Source organism: Ceratotherium simum, chromosome 1, assembly GCF_057802395.1.
Source record: "Ceratotherium simum simum isolate JZ-2026a chromosome 1, ASM5780239v1, whole genome shotgun sequence".
In the NCBI taxonomy this organism is placed as follows: Eukaryota; Metazoa; Chordata; class Mammalia; order Perissodactyla; family Rhinocerotidae; genus Ceratotherium; species Ceratotherium simum.
In genome coordinates this window covers 89808161-89825595 of record NC_141900.1, presented here as the reverse complement: position 1 = coordinate 89825595, position 17435 = coordinate 89808161, and the positions used below count along the sequence as shown (strand labels likewise).

At 38.5% G+C, this 17435-nt stretch overlaps 1 protein-coding gene across 2 annotated transcripts in view; it reads right to left on the bottom strand.

Moving 5' to 3' along the window:
- Window positions 1-17435, bottom strand: part of LRGUK (leucine rich repeats and guanylate kinase domain containing) — a 109858-nt gene that overhangs the window by 9639 nt on the left and 82784 nt on the right. For both annotated transcript variants that reach the window (XM_087430902.1, XM_004430835.3), the window contains 3 exons: window positions 9780-9868; window positions 7817-7939; window positions 1438-1583 (listed from right to left, as the gene is read on the bottom strand). In XM_087430902.1, coding sequence (XP_087287028.1) covers window positions 1438-1583; window positions 7817-7939; window positions 9780-9868 — 358 coding nt within the window. The remainder of the gene's footprint in view (window positions 1-1437; window positions 1584-7816; window positions 7940-9779; window positions 9869-17435) is intronic.

The following is a 17435-nucleotide window of genomic DNA, read 5'->3' as shown; positions in this document are numbered from 1 at the left end:
AGATATTATTATTCCCAAGGCTCAGACATTAACTGATATGCCCAACACTGTGCAGACAGACAACAGTAGAAATGCAACTAGACCCTAGGTCTTCTGATTCCTAATCCAATGTTCTTTCCACTGCACTACCCCACAGCTAACAGCCCCACATTGCTCTGGCTAGATTATGTTTGGAAAACAGTTTTCAACTCTAGTAAGGAAGGATGCAGGCAGAGGAAAGAAAATGAGATGGGAAAGGTCTGGGAACACTTTCCTATGGGAAGCCAGAATCATAATGGGCCTTGGTGACACGTTTGGTCCAGGGCTCCTGGGTTCCCTCAGGTCCTGGAGTGGCAGGTCACAGCCTTTAAGGGGTTCCTAGATCACTTCCCACATCCTGTGAGATGACATAAATTGTCTATTTGAGAATTTGGGATTGTTTCCTGGAACTTTGGTCTTGGGACTCTAATCCTTATTGCTTGTGTCCTCCCTCATGAGTAAAATCCTTGAAAATACCTCATCTCGGCCAGCTCTCCTGAATACAACTACAGCTGAAGAGGGAATCCACCTGTGAAATGGTTAGAAGATGCCTGCTTTAGGAGATGCCATCCACTGTGTCCTCCTGTCCCTGGCAACCTAACAAGTCTATATTCTCTCTCTGGTTCCCCTGGTCACCTGAGCAAGCAGAGGATCCTCACATCCTCTTCTGGGCTCAGGCAGAGCACCCCACTCAGGCTACAAATGGTGGCTCCCTCCTAGCCTCCACGTCCTAGAGAATTCCTCCAATTTACTCATTCCTCTATCAATTGCTCACAAAGCCCCACCTTCTATCCCAACACTGAGTCACTTTCTCCCTTTCCCATTTTCACCTCTAGCCCTTCAGTCTCCCCACACTGTTCAAGGTCTTTACTGACTGTCATTTATGAACATGACCACTGAGCTCAGAGACAAAAATGCAATGAGCACTCTATCTGTGCCTGGACATACACATTCACGTGTGTGTTGGGGAGCAAGGGGGCAAGGGGGGGGGGCGGGGATGGACCAGATCCTTCAAACCTAAAACCATTAGGATTCTGCCAGACTCTCAGAGCAGGAGATTGGCCAGCAATCTGAAACCTTCCATGCTTCTCTTTACCTTCACTGAAAGGAGCCCAAGTCGTCAAAGATCTCCTCCAGAGAGCACGCACCCCTCGCCCCAGAAGACCCCCGGGGAGTGTGGCCAGGCGAGCAGAGCAGTAGCGTCCACTCGAAGTAGCTAAGTCACCTCCAGCACATTCCTAACCTTTCTTTACTTTGTTTCTCATCAATAGCAATGGGAAACAACCCACCCTACCTCAAAGGAGAGATTCAGACTTAAAATATTCATTTAATTAAAAAAATCAGGAACATTCAGAAAAACAGTGGGAAATAGATATAATATTAATATTTATATGAGAATCATATGTAAATGACTCATACCTTTTAGATCCTGATCCGCCTCAACATCACTTATTCTCGATCCTGAGTGTGAATAAATGCCGCCCTCTGGAGGCTGAAAAGGCAATTCTCTTGACCATGGACAAGACTGAGGTAACGCAGAATACTTTCCGGAGAAATCCATGCCGCTGAAAAATGAAGAATGAATGATATCTTTGAGATGAAAAACTAATGGCCATATGATCTCTGCCTATGGCTTCATTGGGTCACCTTTATCAAGTCATGTCAGTAGTTCGTGAACATGTTTTCAATGGCATCTGTGGTAAGAGCTATACAGCAGCCGTTATTAAGTACTGTACATTTTAGCATAAACTTCTCACCCGTTATACAAACATAACTACATGCCTACTAAGAGCATGATAGTATCGTGATCCATGTATCCATGATCCAGTATCGTGATAGGTGCTGGAGTTAAAAAACAAGATGAGTACGGCACAGATCCTAATTCCTAGGACTTCAGAATCAAGCGCAATTTACATATGGCGGTTCCCACTATTTCAGAGATAGAGAAGGTGCAAGTATGTTAGGAGCCTGATCTGGACCACACATTGAGCCTACCTAATGCCAGTTTAGGGACTGACTTCGTTCCCCTTTTTAGAACAAGACTGGGGTGTGACCTGGGTGCCTGAAGTCTCTGTATCTGGACCAGCGCACTGCCCACCAGGAGGCTGCTCTCCTTTGAGATCCACCTGCTTCCTGGCTCTTCCACCGGGGAGCTCATCCTGCAGAGCACAGTGAAGAGCTGAGCTTGGTTCTCAGCAAGATTAAACATTATTTCTCGTATTTGTTAATTAGCTTTTCTCCTGTCTTTTGTGAACTGTTTACATCTTTTCCCCATTTATCTTTTGAGGATCTCAGCGTTTTCCGTATTAGTTTGTGTGAGTTCTATTTATTGAATGTTAACTCTTTTGTTGTATTTTATACAGCTTGCTGTTTTCCTTTTAAATTCGTTTTGGGCCTAGAGAAATTTTAAATGTTTATTTAATCAAAATATATTCATCTTTTCTTCGTGATTTTCTTATTTTTCTAAAAACATTTCATTAACATTTTGATCAACCTACCATATACATATAGTTAAAACTAAGTCATGTTATACAGAAGGGCTTATAATAAAAAGTAACAATCACCCCAGTTTCATTTTCCTGAGAACCAACCATTTTAAAGGTCTGTTTTTTAGATATTCTGACAATAATCTTCTTATTTCTAAATAATATGTCACTGACTTTTATTGACCTATTGGTTTAAAAAATATAGTTGATAGATATGGACTTCTGCTATGACAGGAAAGGATTTAGCCAACTTAATAACACTCCCCTATTTTTTCTCCCCTCAAACAGTTCTAGCACTATTTTCAGTTCCTCCATCTGTCAGATCTACATCTCCATGTATCACATTTAAGGCCTCCGTTTCTCGTTCCATCAACAACAGATGATCTATATTGACTTTCCACCTCCACCTTCTAAACTTTGTCATTAGAGCTCTACTTTTCACTGTCAAAGTTGATTATGTTAAGTTTTGTCTTCATAGTTATGCCTTTTCATGATTTAGCCAAAGCTTGATTTAAAATGTTGAAAATTAATAGATAATTGTTCATTGCAGAGCCTGGTGGTTGGCTGATGATTTGCCTTCCTCTCTGTAGTTCCAATGTAATGATTCCTATCTCAGTAAAGAAGTATGTTTCTAGGATTAAGTCCAAGTTGACCTCCACTTGTTCAGACTCCACATTTAACTTAAGTTCCTATTTGGCAATGGCAAAGGCTGATGCAAATTGAGTCTATTCAAGATAAAGCCTTTTTATTTAACTGAGGGTGTCTATGTCTACCAGGATGATATTATGACCGTAGCAGAGATGAAAAGGGTAGAAACAAGTCTTAATGAGTTGTGCCCAGGAGTTCAGGGCTCTGTCACGAGAAACACAGTCCAATTAGCTACCTGGGCCTGTCCTTGACCCAGGATGAAATGTAGTGGTGTAGGCCTACTAAGGGGGCACGTCCAATGTGAAGCCACTCACTTTGTCTGCGTTATGTTTGAATGGCAAGCAGAGGCTGCAGCACTTGAGTGGTAGTTCATGATTGGAATCCAGCACCAGCTCTCCTGGAAAGCTTCCACACTGCTGAGCATGGACACCTGCCTCCTGTGGGACCTGAGCTTCCTACCAACCACAGCCAGGGCTAGACGGTACCAACATTCCCAGGGAGAGATAGTCCAGGATGGGGCAATCTCCATGCACCTAGAGGTTCTGCTTGGAAGTTTTGACTACTTGTTATCAACCGATAGAGAAGTCTAATTGCTTACTTGAAGGAGGAGATCCTTCTTACCCGCTTGGACTGAGTTCTTGGTTCTGTCTTCTTTTTGCTAGACAACAGCTTTTGGAACCCCCTCATAGAATGCTAGCCCCTTCGGGTAGAACACCCATGGTCCTAGAAGACCTCGTTTCCCAATCTCTTGCTCCCACATAAGATAATAGAGCATGTTCAAGAAGCACTTTCTAGAGAAGTATAAACGGAGACCAATACTGCCAACGTCTGGATTTTCCAGTGACTGAACAACTCTTTGTTCTACCCCTTGCAGAGGAAAAGTGCCATTATTAACCCATGCTTGGGATCTTCTCTCGAGAAGCATAATTAGACTGAGTCTTGTCCCCCTAAATACAGTCTTAGATGCACTGATGTTTTATGGGCTAGATCTTTTATTCTAAAGTATAAAAGCCTAAAGATAGCCTTTTTTCTTTTAGTGAAAAACACAATAATCCATAGACTTTATGGCTAAATCCCTAAAGTGATATAAATATAGTATGTTGAAGGAAACACAGAAAGAAAATGGCAAGAAAAATTTCACTGGATTTTTAATACATACAGTATCAGTTTGCTAGAGTTGCTGTAACAAAGTATTGTGAACTGAGTGGTTGAAATTTATTGTCTCACAGTTCTGGAGTGTAAAAGTCTGAGATCAATGAGTCAGTAGAGTTGGTTCCTTCTGAGGGCTGTAAGGGAGAGTCTGTTTCAGGCCTCTCCCCTAGCTTCTGGTGGTTTGCTGGCAATCTTTGGTATTCCTTCGCTTCTGTATCACCCCCAAGCTCTCTCCATGTGTATGGGTCTGTGTCTAAATTTCTCCTTTTTATATGGACACCAATCATATTGGATTAGGGGTTCACTCTACTCCAGCATGAACTCAACTTACCTAATTACATCTGCAACAACCTTATTTATAAATGTCACATTCTGACTTACTAGGGGTTAGAACTCTAATATATGAATTTGGCGGTGGGGGGGGGGACACACAATTCAACCCATTACACTTATGTTTTGGTCTCTTACTTTTGGAAAAGAATACCTCCTCATTTAAAACACACACCAAGAGGGCTGGCCTCGTGGCATAGCGGTTAAGTGCGCGCGCTCCGCTACCGGCGGCCTGGGTTCCGATCCCGGGCGTGCACAGAGGCATCAGTCGTCAAGCCATGCTGTGGCGGCATCCCACATAAAGTGGATTAAGATGGGCACAGATGTTAGCCCAGGGCCAGTCTTCCTCAGCAAAAAGAGGAGGATTGGCATGGATGTTAGCTCAGGGCTGATCTTCCTCACAAAAAACAAATAAATAAATAAAATAAAATAAAACACATACCAATAAAGGGATCACAGAACAAATTCTGCCTTTCAACAATTACTTTTTCTTTGTATCAAAGAAAGTATTAGATGAAAACACTTCAAAAGTCAGAAGTCAAAAAGTGGTAGAGTTGAAAGACATGTTAATTACCATATGTGAAGGGTCAGACTTGAGTGACAGGTCTTATCCACCCTTTTCACTGTGGGAACAGATGATGTATAAGCCCATTGCAGCCTCTTAGGCATTCCTTTTTTTTCCTTTTGTTATGAACTAAATGTTTGTGTCCCCTCCCCAAAATTTATATGTTGAAATCCTAACCTCCAATGTGATGATATAAGGAGGTGGGACCTTAGGGAAATAATTGAATAGGATTAGTGCCCTTATAAGAAGAGACACAAGACAGCTTGCTTCCTCTGTTTTCTGCCATGTGAGGACACAGCAAGAAGACAGCCATCTGCAAACCATGAAGAGGGCCGTCATCAGAACCCAACTGTGCTGGCACCCTGATCTCAGACCTCTCAGCCTCCAGAACTGTGAGAAATAATTGTCTGTTGGTTAAGCCCCACAGTCTACAGTAATTTGTTATAGGAGGCTGAACTGACTGAGACATTCTCTTTTTCACTGTTTTCCCATCAACCTACCTTCCTGTACTAGAAATTTAGAGCTTGAATAAATCCTCAGAAATCCACAGTTTCAACATTGTCACAGAAAGCTAACTAACTAATTATAATGCTAGAGTCTCTAGTATCTAGTGAAATGTGCAGACTCGGGTGAACCATTTGGAGGGGACAGTTATTTTTCATCATCAAATTTATGAACGGAAACCCAAAGTGTTACAACAATAAAACTCAGAAATGAAGGAAAACATTACTCATTTTTAAAATTCTCATTCTCATTATGACACATTACCCCTATAAAATATCCCTTTGCTATCGTGGACTTGTAAAATAACTTTTTAAAGTTATATTAATACTTCAAAAATTATAAAATGTTCACTGTTGAAAATATGGAGCAGAACCAAAAAAAAATAAAAATTGGCCATAAATCCCATTACCAGAAGATAGTATCTGATATTATTTTGGTGTATTTCTTTTCTGGGTTTTTTTTTTCTATACATATATATGAATATTTTTAAATTTACATTATGCTGGATATACATTTGCATTTGACATTTAATACTTATTATTATATTATAGGCATTTATTTGTGTTTAACGATAATTTATCTAAAATTTGTTTTAACATGTAGAGTGATATGAGAAGCTTAGCTGTATCTAAAGGACTATTTCTTCCCATTTATTGAATATGTCATCAAATTCTCATGGATTTTTAGTAATTTTTTAAGGATATAAAAATAAAAAATATATATCCTGTGCGTACAATTTAAAAATTGCATAAAAAAGATCAAGAAGAAAATAAAAATAATTGATAATTCTAGAGGAATAGCCACTGTTAGTGTTTTAGTGTACTTCCTTCCAGTCACATTTCTTGTCTATTACGTTGCCATGCATTCAGACACTCCAGAGAGACTGTCAAACCTACAGACCCCTGCTGAAGAGTTCTTTACTTGGTTCTCTGTCATCGCTCTGGCCACAGATGATCGGATAAAGGATGAGTACTTGACATAGGGGCAACCAATCTATAGACCAGCTTGTTACCTACAAGGGCCCTGCTAGAGATCTCTACCCAAGAGTGGCACTCTGTAGTAGATAGTGATTGACCAAACCAGCCAGATCTTTGCTTGGGAAGTTTGGATTCAAGACCTACAGAGAGATGGTCAGTTGTAGTGGGAGGCACAGCTGAAGTAGAAACAGAATGTAGTAGAATGCCTGCAAAAGCCAAGCACTAAAATCAGCGGTGGAGGGTCTGCTGTGGTCGATATGGGCTCCTCAACTTACACATATTCAGGTTTTGAATCACACTTTGACATATTCAGCATTGGGACCCTGAAATGGCCTTTTATATATTGGACATCAGCAGATAAGCATTTTGAAATATAGCATTGTACTAATCAGAGATGTTGATTGCAAATTACAGACACCAACTCTGGCCAATTTGAATATTAAAAAGGGAGTTACTGAGGGCCGGTCCCGTGGCTTAGCGGTTAAGTGTGCGCACTCCGCTACTGGCGGCCGGGGTTCAGATCCCGGGTGCGCACCGACGCACGGCTTCTCCGGCCATGCTGAGGCCGCATCCCACATACAGCAACTAGAAGGATGTGCAGCTATGACATACAACTATCTACTGGGGCTTTGGGGGGAAAATAAATAAATAAATAAAATCTTTTTAAAAAAAAAAAAAAAAGGGAGTTACTGAAAAGCTGTTGGGTAGTTTCTAGACTTAACAGAAAACTAGAGAACCAGGCTTAAAAACTGGGCAGGAACTAAGGTCAGCTAGGCGCCAAGAACACAGATAAGTCACAATACAGGAAGAGAATGGTAGATCATCATTGCTGGCACTCCACAATGGATTTTTGATTCTTCTACCACTGGTGACTTAAATGATCTCTAACTGCCCCTGTGTCTTTGTGTCACTCCCTTAAGATTCAAAGTCCCAGAGAGAAGCTTCCAATTGTATGAACCTAGCTCATATCCCTGTGGCCTCCCTAGAGGGCCAGGATCTACTCCCTCTAAATCCCACAGTGGGAGGTGGGGCCCTGCTTTCCAGTTTTAGGATTTCTCTGAAGCCTAGGGATGAGTGCCATGATCTTAATTAACCAGCAGAAAATAACCAGTTCTATCCAAAAAAACTCAACTCACCCCTTTTCACAATATGGTCCAAAAGCAGGTTTAAAATTATCTTCACATAGGTCAAAACTTTCCTGTAGTTCTAAAGCTGTAAAATAATGTAGACCATTGATGATAGGTGCTCGTACTGAACCCCTGAAATTGGGAAAAGAAAAAAAATCCAAAGAATTTTGTAATGGTATCAAGCATACACACAAGAAATACCCAAATACTGACCATTACACTCTACATAACTGCAAATGCCAATAAAATCTATTTGGAATAATATAATGTATCCATTCATAAACATTCACTTCAGAGCTTGTCTTAGACACTGGCATTATTACATTCTAATTTGTAGACTAAGCAAATTTGTATTGTTGTGAATATTCCTTATCCATTAAGCCATTAAAATAGGCAAATTATCTTCCTACTGATTAGTACCTATTCTATTGTAAACCCTAGTCCATTTGTTATGTGAGATCCAGCAATACATCAACTGCTATAAAAATTGAAATAGACATTTTCCAATTTTCTTTATAATCTAATGCTTTGAAATGATACCAGAATAAAATATTTCTCAAAATTCTAATATGATACTCTCAAATGAACTCTAGTATAAAATGTTATTTTTTCATCTATACTAGCCGGTTTCCCCAGAGTGACCAGAGAGAATCATTAACCATTTTTAGCCAATAAATCCTACTGCTATTCACCCCAGACATGCTAAAGGGAGTTGTTGTGTGCAAAACAGCCCAATTGCATACAAACATATGCAATTCAAAGTGTCTACCTGCCCTAGTTCAACCCATTCATATTTAAAAATGTTTAGTGTCTCTGTCCACAGTGTCTTAATAGGCATGGCTGCTCTGCTGGTCAGAAATCACCCAGGCCCCAGCTTTAGCTGTTCTAGGGGACACCGCCTTTCTCCTGACCTCCACACTCTCAAGCCCCCAATAGAACTTTGTATGTACCACACAGCCTGTCTTTTGAATCAGACTATCCAAAGACAGCCTACCAATGCAAAGAAAATTAATCACACTTTTTTTGATATATAGTGGACAAATAGACAAAACTTAATTTTATTTACATGGGTTAAAGATTTTCAACAGATAGCTTAAAATTATAGACAATAAAAAGATCTGAAATTGAAAACATTTTAAATGGCTTTTTTATTCTGCTTGCTTGAATCATTGCATTCTAAAAAGCTTTTTAAAATGCAATAATTAAGGTCTAGTCAACGTTCTTAATAACTTTCTGAAAACAGGGACTTCACTTTATTACTGAAACTTTCTAAAAGGTCGCACGGAAAAGAGAATTCAGAATACTGAAGCCTGTAACATTAATGAGAAACTAAAATGCAAACATTTCATAAACATCCTGGGACCTGGTTAATTCACTTTGAGTGAATCTTAATGCCTAAATATGTAATAATTAATAGGAGAATAACTATTATAGCCACTATATGAAGCTTTCACTATGCAGAAGGGACTAAGTGAAATATTTCATATTAAGGACTAAGAATTCATGAATTAATAAAGATACAATGGTCCCCACCCTCATGGAATTTACAATTAAAATGGAAAGGAGACATTAAACAAATGATCCCAAAAAGCATTAATTGCTATTGTTTTGAGATTCATGAGAGTCAAGTACAGGCTTCAACAGGGTATAATTAACCTTCAGTCATGAACAGCCTCGGTGAAGGCTTATACTAAACTTCAAACACCACCAGAATTATCATTCTTTGCAGTCTTCAAAGACTGCAAAAAATCCTCAGTTTGTAGTAGCTATGAGCATATTGTGCCTTTAAAAAATATACACAAATGAAAGGGAAATACAACTTCTAGAACTAGTTTTACTACTGAATCACTGGGTGCATTTTAGTACAGAGGTCCCTGTTTCTGTTGATGATTTAGGATTCACTTGGTATATCTGGATGCCAGAAAATCAATCTAAAGATGCCCAGGTGTAACTAAATGTGATAAATCACTACCTTTGAAATAGGAGTGTGTGATGAGGAGGTGTCTTTCCCATTAGGGCCTTGCGGGCTGTCTCATACTGTCTCACCATAGACTCTCTTTCCTAGGCAAGAAATATGATCAGAAAATTATATTGATGTCAAAATGATGTCTAATGATTAAAATAGTCATAATCATTCTCTTACTAGAGATTGCCAAATATGTGGAAAGAAAAAGGAAAAAAAAAGGCCTAAAAAACAATTGATATTTGTTTAATGGGAAGAAAAAAAACTTTATAAATCAAATCAAAAGATTTTTATGATGACTGCAATTTAATATATAAACTTTATTTGACATCTAAATAATAAGGTGGCAATTTTTTATTATTTCATGTTTATATTTTTTATCTTTCAATGAGATTATCTCTTAAGCATACAGATTATTATCGTCTTTTAGTCTCCCTAGATCTTAGCACACATAGCAAATAACTGATTGACTATATCCAACAATGTTTAGATATGATCCTGAAACAGGACAAATTGAGATGTCTTTCTCCCATATTTCACCAACATCACTGTCGCCATCACTAAATAATTAATAAGCATTTGATACAGATATAAAAACATAAAAGTCTCTGCATTCAAAAGGTTTATAACCTGGTGGCAAAAGGAGATTTAAAAAGATGGCAGAAAAAAAACAAGATAGCAAATGCTGTTTTATAAATAGTACACCATGTGTTTACACAGATTATGACCTGTTTAGCAACTGTTCATGTACTGGATTTCCTCACTTTAAGGAAACCTAATATATAAAATTCCTAATTCACTGAAAAGATAAATTAGCTAGTGCTTATTTGTTTTACATAAAAAACTATCATTTATAAAGGGATTTATAATAACATTTATTTAAACAGCACGTGCATTTAAAATACACTAATCTTTGCTCACAGTAACTTAACCTGAAATAAACCTGACTGTTTTTATTTTAATGTCATTACCAGGCCCCTCTATAAGTTGATACTCATTTAAAATTGCATAGGAAATAACAAGAAACAAGTATGCCAGGGGAAGGATCCACACCATAGCTGTGGTGGTAAGACCACAACTCCAGCCTAACCACTTGTTCTAGCCTTGAGAACTAACACACTTTCAAGTGTTTGCACATCTTTGGGGGGAATTTTTTAAAAATCGATTTTTAAGGATTAAGTTGATATGATTCTAAAAACATTTTTGCATTAGAAAAACCTATCTGCAAGAGTGGCTCTGCTCTGCGGTGATGCCAAGACGGGCGCAGTGAGCTCTCTGGGAAACAAGTCACACCCCAGACACCAGAAGTCCCTTGGTCCCTCCTGTATCCCCTGCACACAGCACACACGCCTTAGCACAAAGCAGGAGCTCAATAAATATCTTTAATGTACAACAGCATAAATGTGGGGGGATAATATAAAGAGTGAATAATGTTTACCATTCTTTATAATCTGCACTAGAATTAGCTGTCAATTGTTGCTAGTTTGAGAAATTCTAGATGAAGCTTTTGCAACTGTTCATTAGAAACCATGACACATGAGAGCTAACATGTGGATTCATTGAACACAGGCTCTCAGGTGGATGTTTGACTGCCAAGACCATTTTACTGTTTTCCTGACCATTAGCTCTGTGGTTCTGCATAAGCAAGATGAGGAGAAAATATCTGTTGCATGGGAAGGAGGGAGTCTGTAACGGGACAAGAAAGGAGGAAAGGAACAAACTCTATTTAAATTTCACTATTTAAAAACTATATGTTTAAATAACTCCATAAATACATCTAAATTGCTTCATAGTACTATAAAATTACTTATATTGACCAAATCTGCTGTCCCGCTCTCATGTTAATTTATTACTTTGCCTCAAATCACTCTATACTAGTAAATACATTTACTATTGGGATTTCACTTTATCCCATCCTCATTTCTTTCCTATATTGACACTTGATTTAAATTACATCACAATTGGGAAGATGACAGTGGTAGTGGAAGCACAGTTTTTGGATCTTCCAGAATCCCACATAAAAATAGATACAGCAACTAAATAGCAACATGAAAAATATATCAAAACATTTACAACAAAACTAGGTGACAAGGTATCTCCTCAAAACCCCAAATACAGGTGATGCCTTAACAGCCACTGCATGATATCAGTGCTATGCAGGAGGAAGCTGAAGGAAGCAACAGAGGGGCTAAAGCACCTGAGAACAGGAGAACCCCAAAATAGCTCAAAAGTATTTACTGGGAAGCAAAGCAGGACAATTTAGGAAACACAGTGAAACACAGACGGAGTTGTTCCCACTCTAATGGTGGGTAAGTAAAAGGGGTCCACAGTAAGTTCCGAAGGAGCTAAATCAACTGTGAATTCTTGAAAGTGACCCACGGGGGCTCCCTTCTAAGACACGGCCCCACACTAAAGAAAAAGCTGATGGGAATGGGATAGAAACTAATTAGGACAGAATCAACAGAGACAAAGGAAAGAGAAAGTCTAGATGGAGAGCCAGGAAATCTCAGGAAGGAAGGGAATAGAGCCAGGAAATCTCAGGAAGGAAGCTGCCGTCTATGTTAACGCTATTTGAAGGAAGCATGTTGCCTTCGAAAAACTTGAGAAAACTAATTTCCCATAAAAATAAGAAATTTTCTAGTTAAATTCTATACAAAGTTATTATAAGAAAAAAGAGAAAAAGGAGCAGAGGAACACCTCTACAGACAATGTAAGCTTGCTCACAGAACAGATAAAATCTGTAATCTACTGTTTCAAAATAAATTAAACGACATTAAGAAAATGACACAAAACATCAAGGAACAAATAAATTATAATTTTACAAACTTATAAATGAGGTGACAGAACTCAGGAAAGAGTTAGAAATATAAGGGAAAAAACCACTTCAGAAACAAAAACTAAGCTAGAAGGAATAGAAGAAGAGTGAATAAACACAACAAATAACGCCTTAAGAGAAATAGACAGTGAATGGAGAAAAATTTTTAAACTCAAAAAGAAATGAAGAAAGAGGTAAAAAGATTCAAGAGAAAATGACAAATATATAAGATAAACAAAGAAGATCCAACATAGAAACAATAAGAGTCCTGGACAAAGTAATCCAAAATGAGGAAACAGGATAGTTGATAAAAACTACAATCCAAGCACAAAGTATAACAGCCTGTTATTAACAGGCAAGGATTCAGGAGATATTGTTCCCATAGCCCTTTCTGTCTCTAGTAGAGAATAAGCTTAGACAACAAAGCAACTAGAGAGACATGGACCTGAGGTCTAATGATGAGTACTAGGTATGTACATATTTGAGAACTAAGACAAAATGAGAGTTAAAGGGAGAGAGTATATAATGACTACATGCTTTGATAGTGTAGCTATAACACAACCATAAATAATGAGGGGAGAATATCTGCAAAAAAACTTTTTAACTGTTCTCAGTTTTTATAATGGGTGCTGTAGTATTAGTACTGTTACCCTGAGATGCTTCTGTGTTTTATGTGAATAAAACAGATGAGAAATTTAATGAGATATTATAATTCTATGATCTACGTCTTTGAGGATCAGCATTCTCAGTGTGGAAGAAAGAAAAATATGTAATACAGAAGTTAAGTAAAAATCCTGCAGTCGTGAATCTGAATTGGAAATATTAATGCATCATGAAATATTTTATCTAACCACAGAAAAGGCCTAGAAATAATGACCCCCAACAGCAATGAGCATTCCTAACAACCACAAAGTGTTCTTGTACTACCATCTTCCACTTAAAGAAACCAAGGTTTCTTGGAGAAAAGATTGATTCCAGGTCTGGGACAGGTAATGAACAAAAGAGCATTCAATATCTTGTCATACCAGATAGTAAGATGGCTATCGAAGCCCATATGGGTCACATTAAAAGGACACAGGAGCCAACTTGAAGAGGTCCTCATTGGCCAAAGGTAGGATAATTCGAGTTTCAACAAGGATAAAAAACGCAGTGGGGGGATACCCTTCAATATGCATAAATCAAGATCATAATGATCATAAATGATATTTAAAAATTAATTGGGCACCTTCAGAGAATAATAGGAAATCAATTCATTATCTTGAAAAAAAAGCATTTAGACTGCTGATCCAACACAAACTGTACCGCATGGTAACCAGGCGGCAGATGAGAGAAGCATCTATTTATAGTATTATTCTAGCTAATAAATATGCTGCTGAACAACATGCACTAAAAAATGCACCCGAGTAGAAGAAAGCACTTTTCTTTTGGAGTCGAAATAGACACTTCTAACCTGGGTAATCTTGGACAAGCTCCCTGAGCTGACCTACCTCACAGTATTGAAAGGAAACGTTGCTTGGCAAATGTAGGTGCCCGATATTTTGTCACCACAGATCCACTTTCTCCCCGGCTTTCACACATTTGGGTACTTTTTATGATTGTACTGGCCTTATCTGCTGCACACATACACTTGCTAGACTGGCTTTCAATGAATTGGTCATTCAGCACTTTTTTCTGGAGAATTGGCTTTCAGTGACCTAGCCTGCTTCAGGAGTAAGGGTGCCCCTTAAAGAGGTCAGAGGAGCTGGTTGAAGAAATAGATACTATTGAAGTTTAGAAAATCAAGCTTCTTCCAGAAGGCCAAGATCTAGTCACAACAATTCCAGAGTGAAACATCGTCACTAAGCCGGCGCAGCCTTCTGCTTTCCAGAGAACCAGCCACGCAAAAGGGGGTTGGGTGATACAGCGATATCTGACAAGTGAAACACAGCAATTTACATTTCTATAACCAATGGCACAGTTGTTTTTATTGTTTTATTACAGTTGTTTTATCTAATTTATACAACAACATTTTTACTGTATAAATAAAACCTCTCACTGGATAGTGTTTGTTATATACGTTTTGCAGCAGTAAGAAAAAAGCTGTGCATTTTTATTACTCAAACCTAAAAAGGAAATTGTAAGTGATGAAGAAGGCTGATTAAAACTATATTTACAGTTCTCTAAAAATCTTTTAGAGACGTTCAAATTAATGTGCTTTGGGAGTCATTCGTAAAAGTAAAGACTATTTAAGATAGGAAGAGAGAAGACAAAGCAACAAAGGATTGTATAAGTGAGGAATGAGAAAATGAGTAGATTGAATAGTTTATTAAATTATTTAAATTCATATTAAATTATGGTCATATTTTATATTGCTGAACTATTGGAGTCACAAGCAAGAAAAGTGATGTTAGCTGATTTTTTTCAGACTGGAAGAGCCAAGAATAATACTCTTGGACACTTCTTCCTAACAAAGACAAGTCGGTTGCGTCCTAGAGTAAATCCCCAGTGACCTTAGAGATGAGAAACCAACAACAGCTGCCGGTATGTTAGGAGTCAGGATACTGAGGATGTCCATGCTCCGTGAGCCCATCTTCTACTCAGAGAAAGAAGGCAGTAGCAGAACCTAGAGATTCCTGACCTCACCCCACCAATGAGAGGAGGCGAGAGGGGGCGAGAGGGGGTCACTACTTACCATACCTTCCATAAGGGCAGGAACCAGGTCCACCTTGTTCTAGTGTCTAGAACAGGCTCTGGTCAGCAAATATCTGCTCTACACTGAAAAGCAAATCCAGATCCTACATACGTGGTTGGAATTCAACAAACACAGGACAGATAGATAGGTGAACAAGCGAGAGGAAAGGAAGGGGAAGGGAGAGGGGAAGACCAAGAGAAGGGAAAGGAAGGGAAGGGAAGGGAAGCCTTTTGCTTATGGGCATGGAGAGGATGGCCATGAGAGCAAAGGTTCTAGGCTTGCTAAACTAGCAAAGACGTAATGAACTCATCCCGCAATAAACTATCACACAGACCATGGACGCTACTCCTTTCACACAGGGCCACACTTCTCGTAGCTCATTATTTCACTTTTCTCAGTGGGATAGTATACTGGGTCTCAGCCCTTAACAATTCCCACCCTAATCTTTTCTATTGCTATAATGTGGATTCCTCACTCGCTTCAAATTCTTCAGATTGATCGTCTAGTTGGACCTTTGTCTGACTTTGGCTTCAGCATTGCCCTTGGACCCCCCACCTTACAGATTGCCCTTGATTTTTCAAGCTGCAGCCTGTAGGAAATCCTACCCAATCTGAGTGGTTAAGTAACTCACTGAGGCTTGTACAGCGAATGAACAGACACACAACACTCGTTCTACTACACCAGGTGCCCTCCTGCACCCCACAACTGCCAGCATCCCTCAAGTCCCTTGAGATCCTTTTATCACTTTCTTCCTCCACCCCCATCCCCCCAGGGATAAGCACTCTCTTGACTTTTATAGTAACCACTTCTTCTTTATAGTTTTATCACCTAAACTTGCATCCCTAAATATTATGGTTTAGTATTGCCTGTTTTTAAATTATATATTAATGGAACCATATAGTATGTATTCTTTGAGTCAAGAACTCTTTGGTTCAACAGCATGTTTGTGAGATACATCCATGGAGCAAAGTTCATTTTCGTTACCACACATATTTTATTCTATAAAAATTCAAAATTTTATCTGGCCATTCTACTGCTGATGGACATTTGTGTTTCCAGTTTAGGACCACTATGAACAATGCTACTACGAACACTCTTGTACATATTTTTTGGTGCCCACGGTCACACGTTTCTGTTGGGTATATACTTAGGAATACCACTGCTGAAGCACAGGGTATGTGTCTGTTCAGTTTAGTAAATAATGCCCAACTATTTTCTAAAGTGTATGAATTGAATCTCCCACCAGTTGTCTTATAAGAATTCCCATTGCTTCACATCTTAAGTCAGATCATAATTTTAGTACTTTTAGTTTATGTATAGTGGTATCCCATTGTGGTTATAATTTGCATTTTCCTGATAGTGAGGTTGAATATTTCTTCAAATGATTATTGGCCATCTAGATATTATCTTTTGTGAAGTGATTTTTCCATAAATTATCTGGTTTTTTCCTTAATAATTTGTAGAAGTTCTTTATTCTGGATACGAACACTTTTTCAGTTATACTTAATTGTAAATATCTTCTCCTTCTCTGTGGTTTGCCTTTTTTCCTCTTTACTGCTGTTTTTTTATTAACAGAAGTTCTTAGGTTTAATGTACCTCAATGTTTCAAATTTTTCCTTTGTAATTAGTGATTTTTGTATTACATTTAAGAAATCTTCCCCCCACTTCAAAGTCTGAAAGTGTTCTCAGATTGTCTTCTAGAATTATTATTTCATACTGCTCAGCAGTGCCACTCCTCTTCATAAATCAACTTTCCATATGTGCTTGAGTCTGTTTGGAGGCTCTTATTTGGTCTGTTAACCTATTTTTGTGCCAATACTAGCATTTCCATATAGATATTAAAATCCACTTATCAATTTCCACAAAAAAATTTATGGAGATTTTGACTGGATTGTGCTGAATCTATAGATCTATTTGGGGAGAGCTGACATTTGTACACATATTGAGTCTTGCAATTTATGAATGTGGTCTATTTCTCCACTTATTTAAGTCTTTGATTTTTCTAAATAATATGTTTTACATCTTTCTAGGTATGGATATTAAATCTACACATTTTAAAAAATCATTTTTTAGGGGCCGGCCCAGTGGCGTGATGGTTAAGTCCATGTGCTCCACTTCAGCGGCCCAGGGTTCACAGGTTCAGATCTCAGGCGCGGACCTAGGCACTGCTCATCAAGCC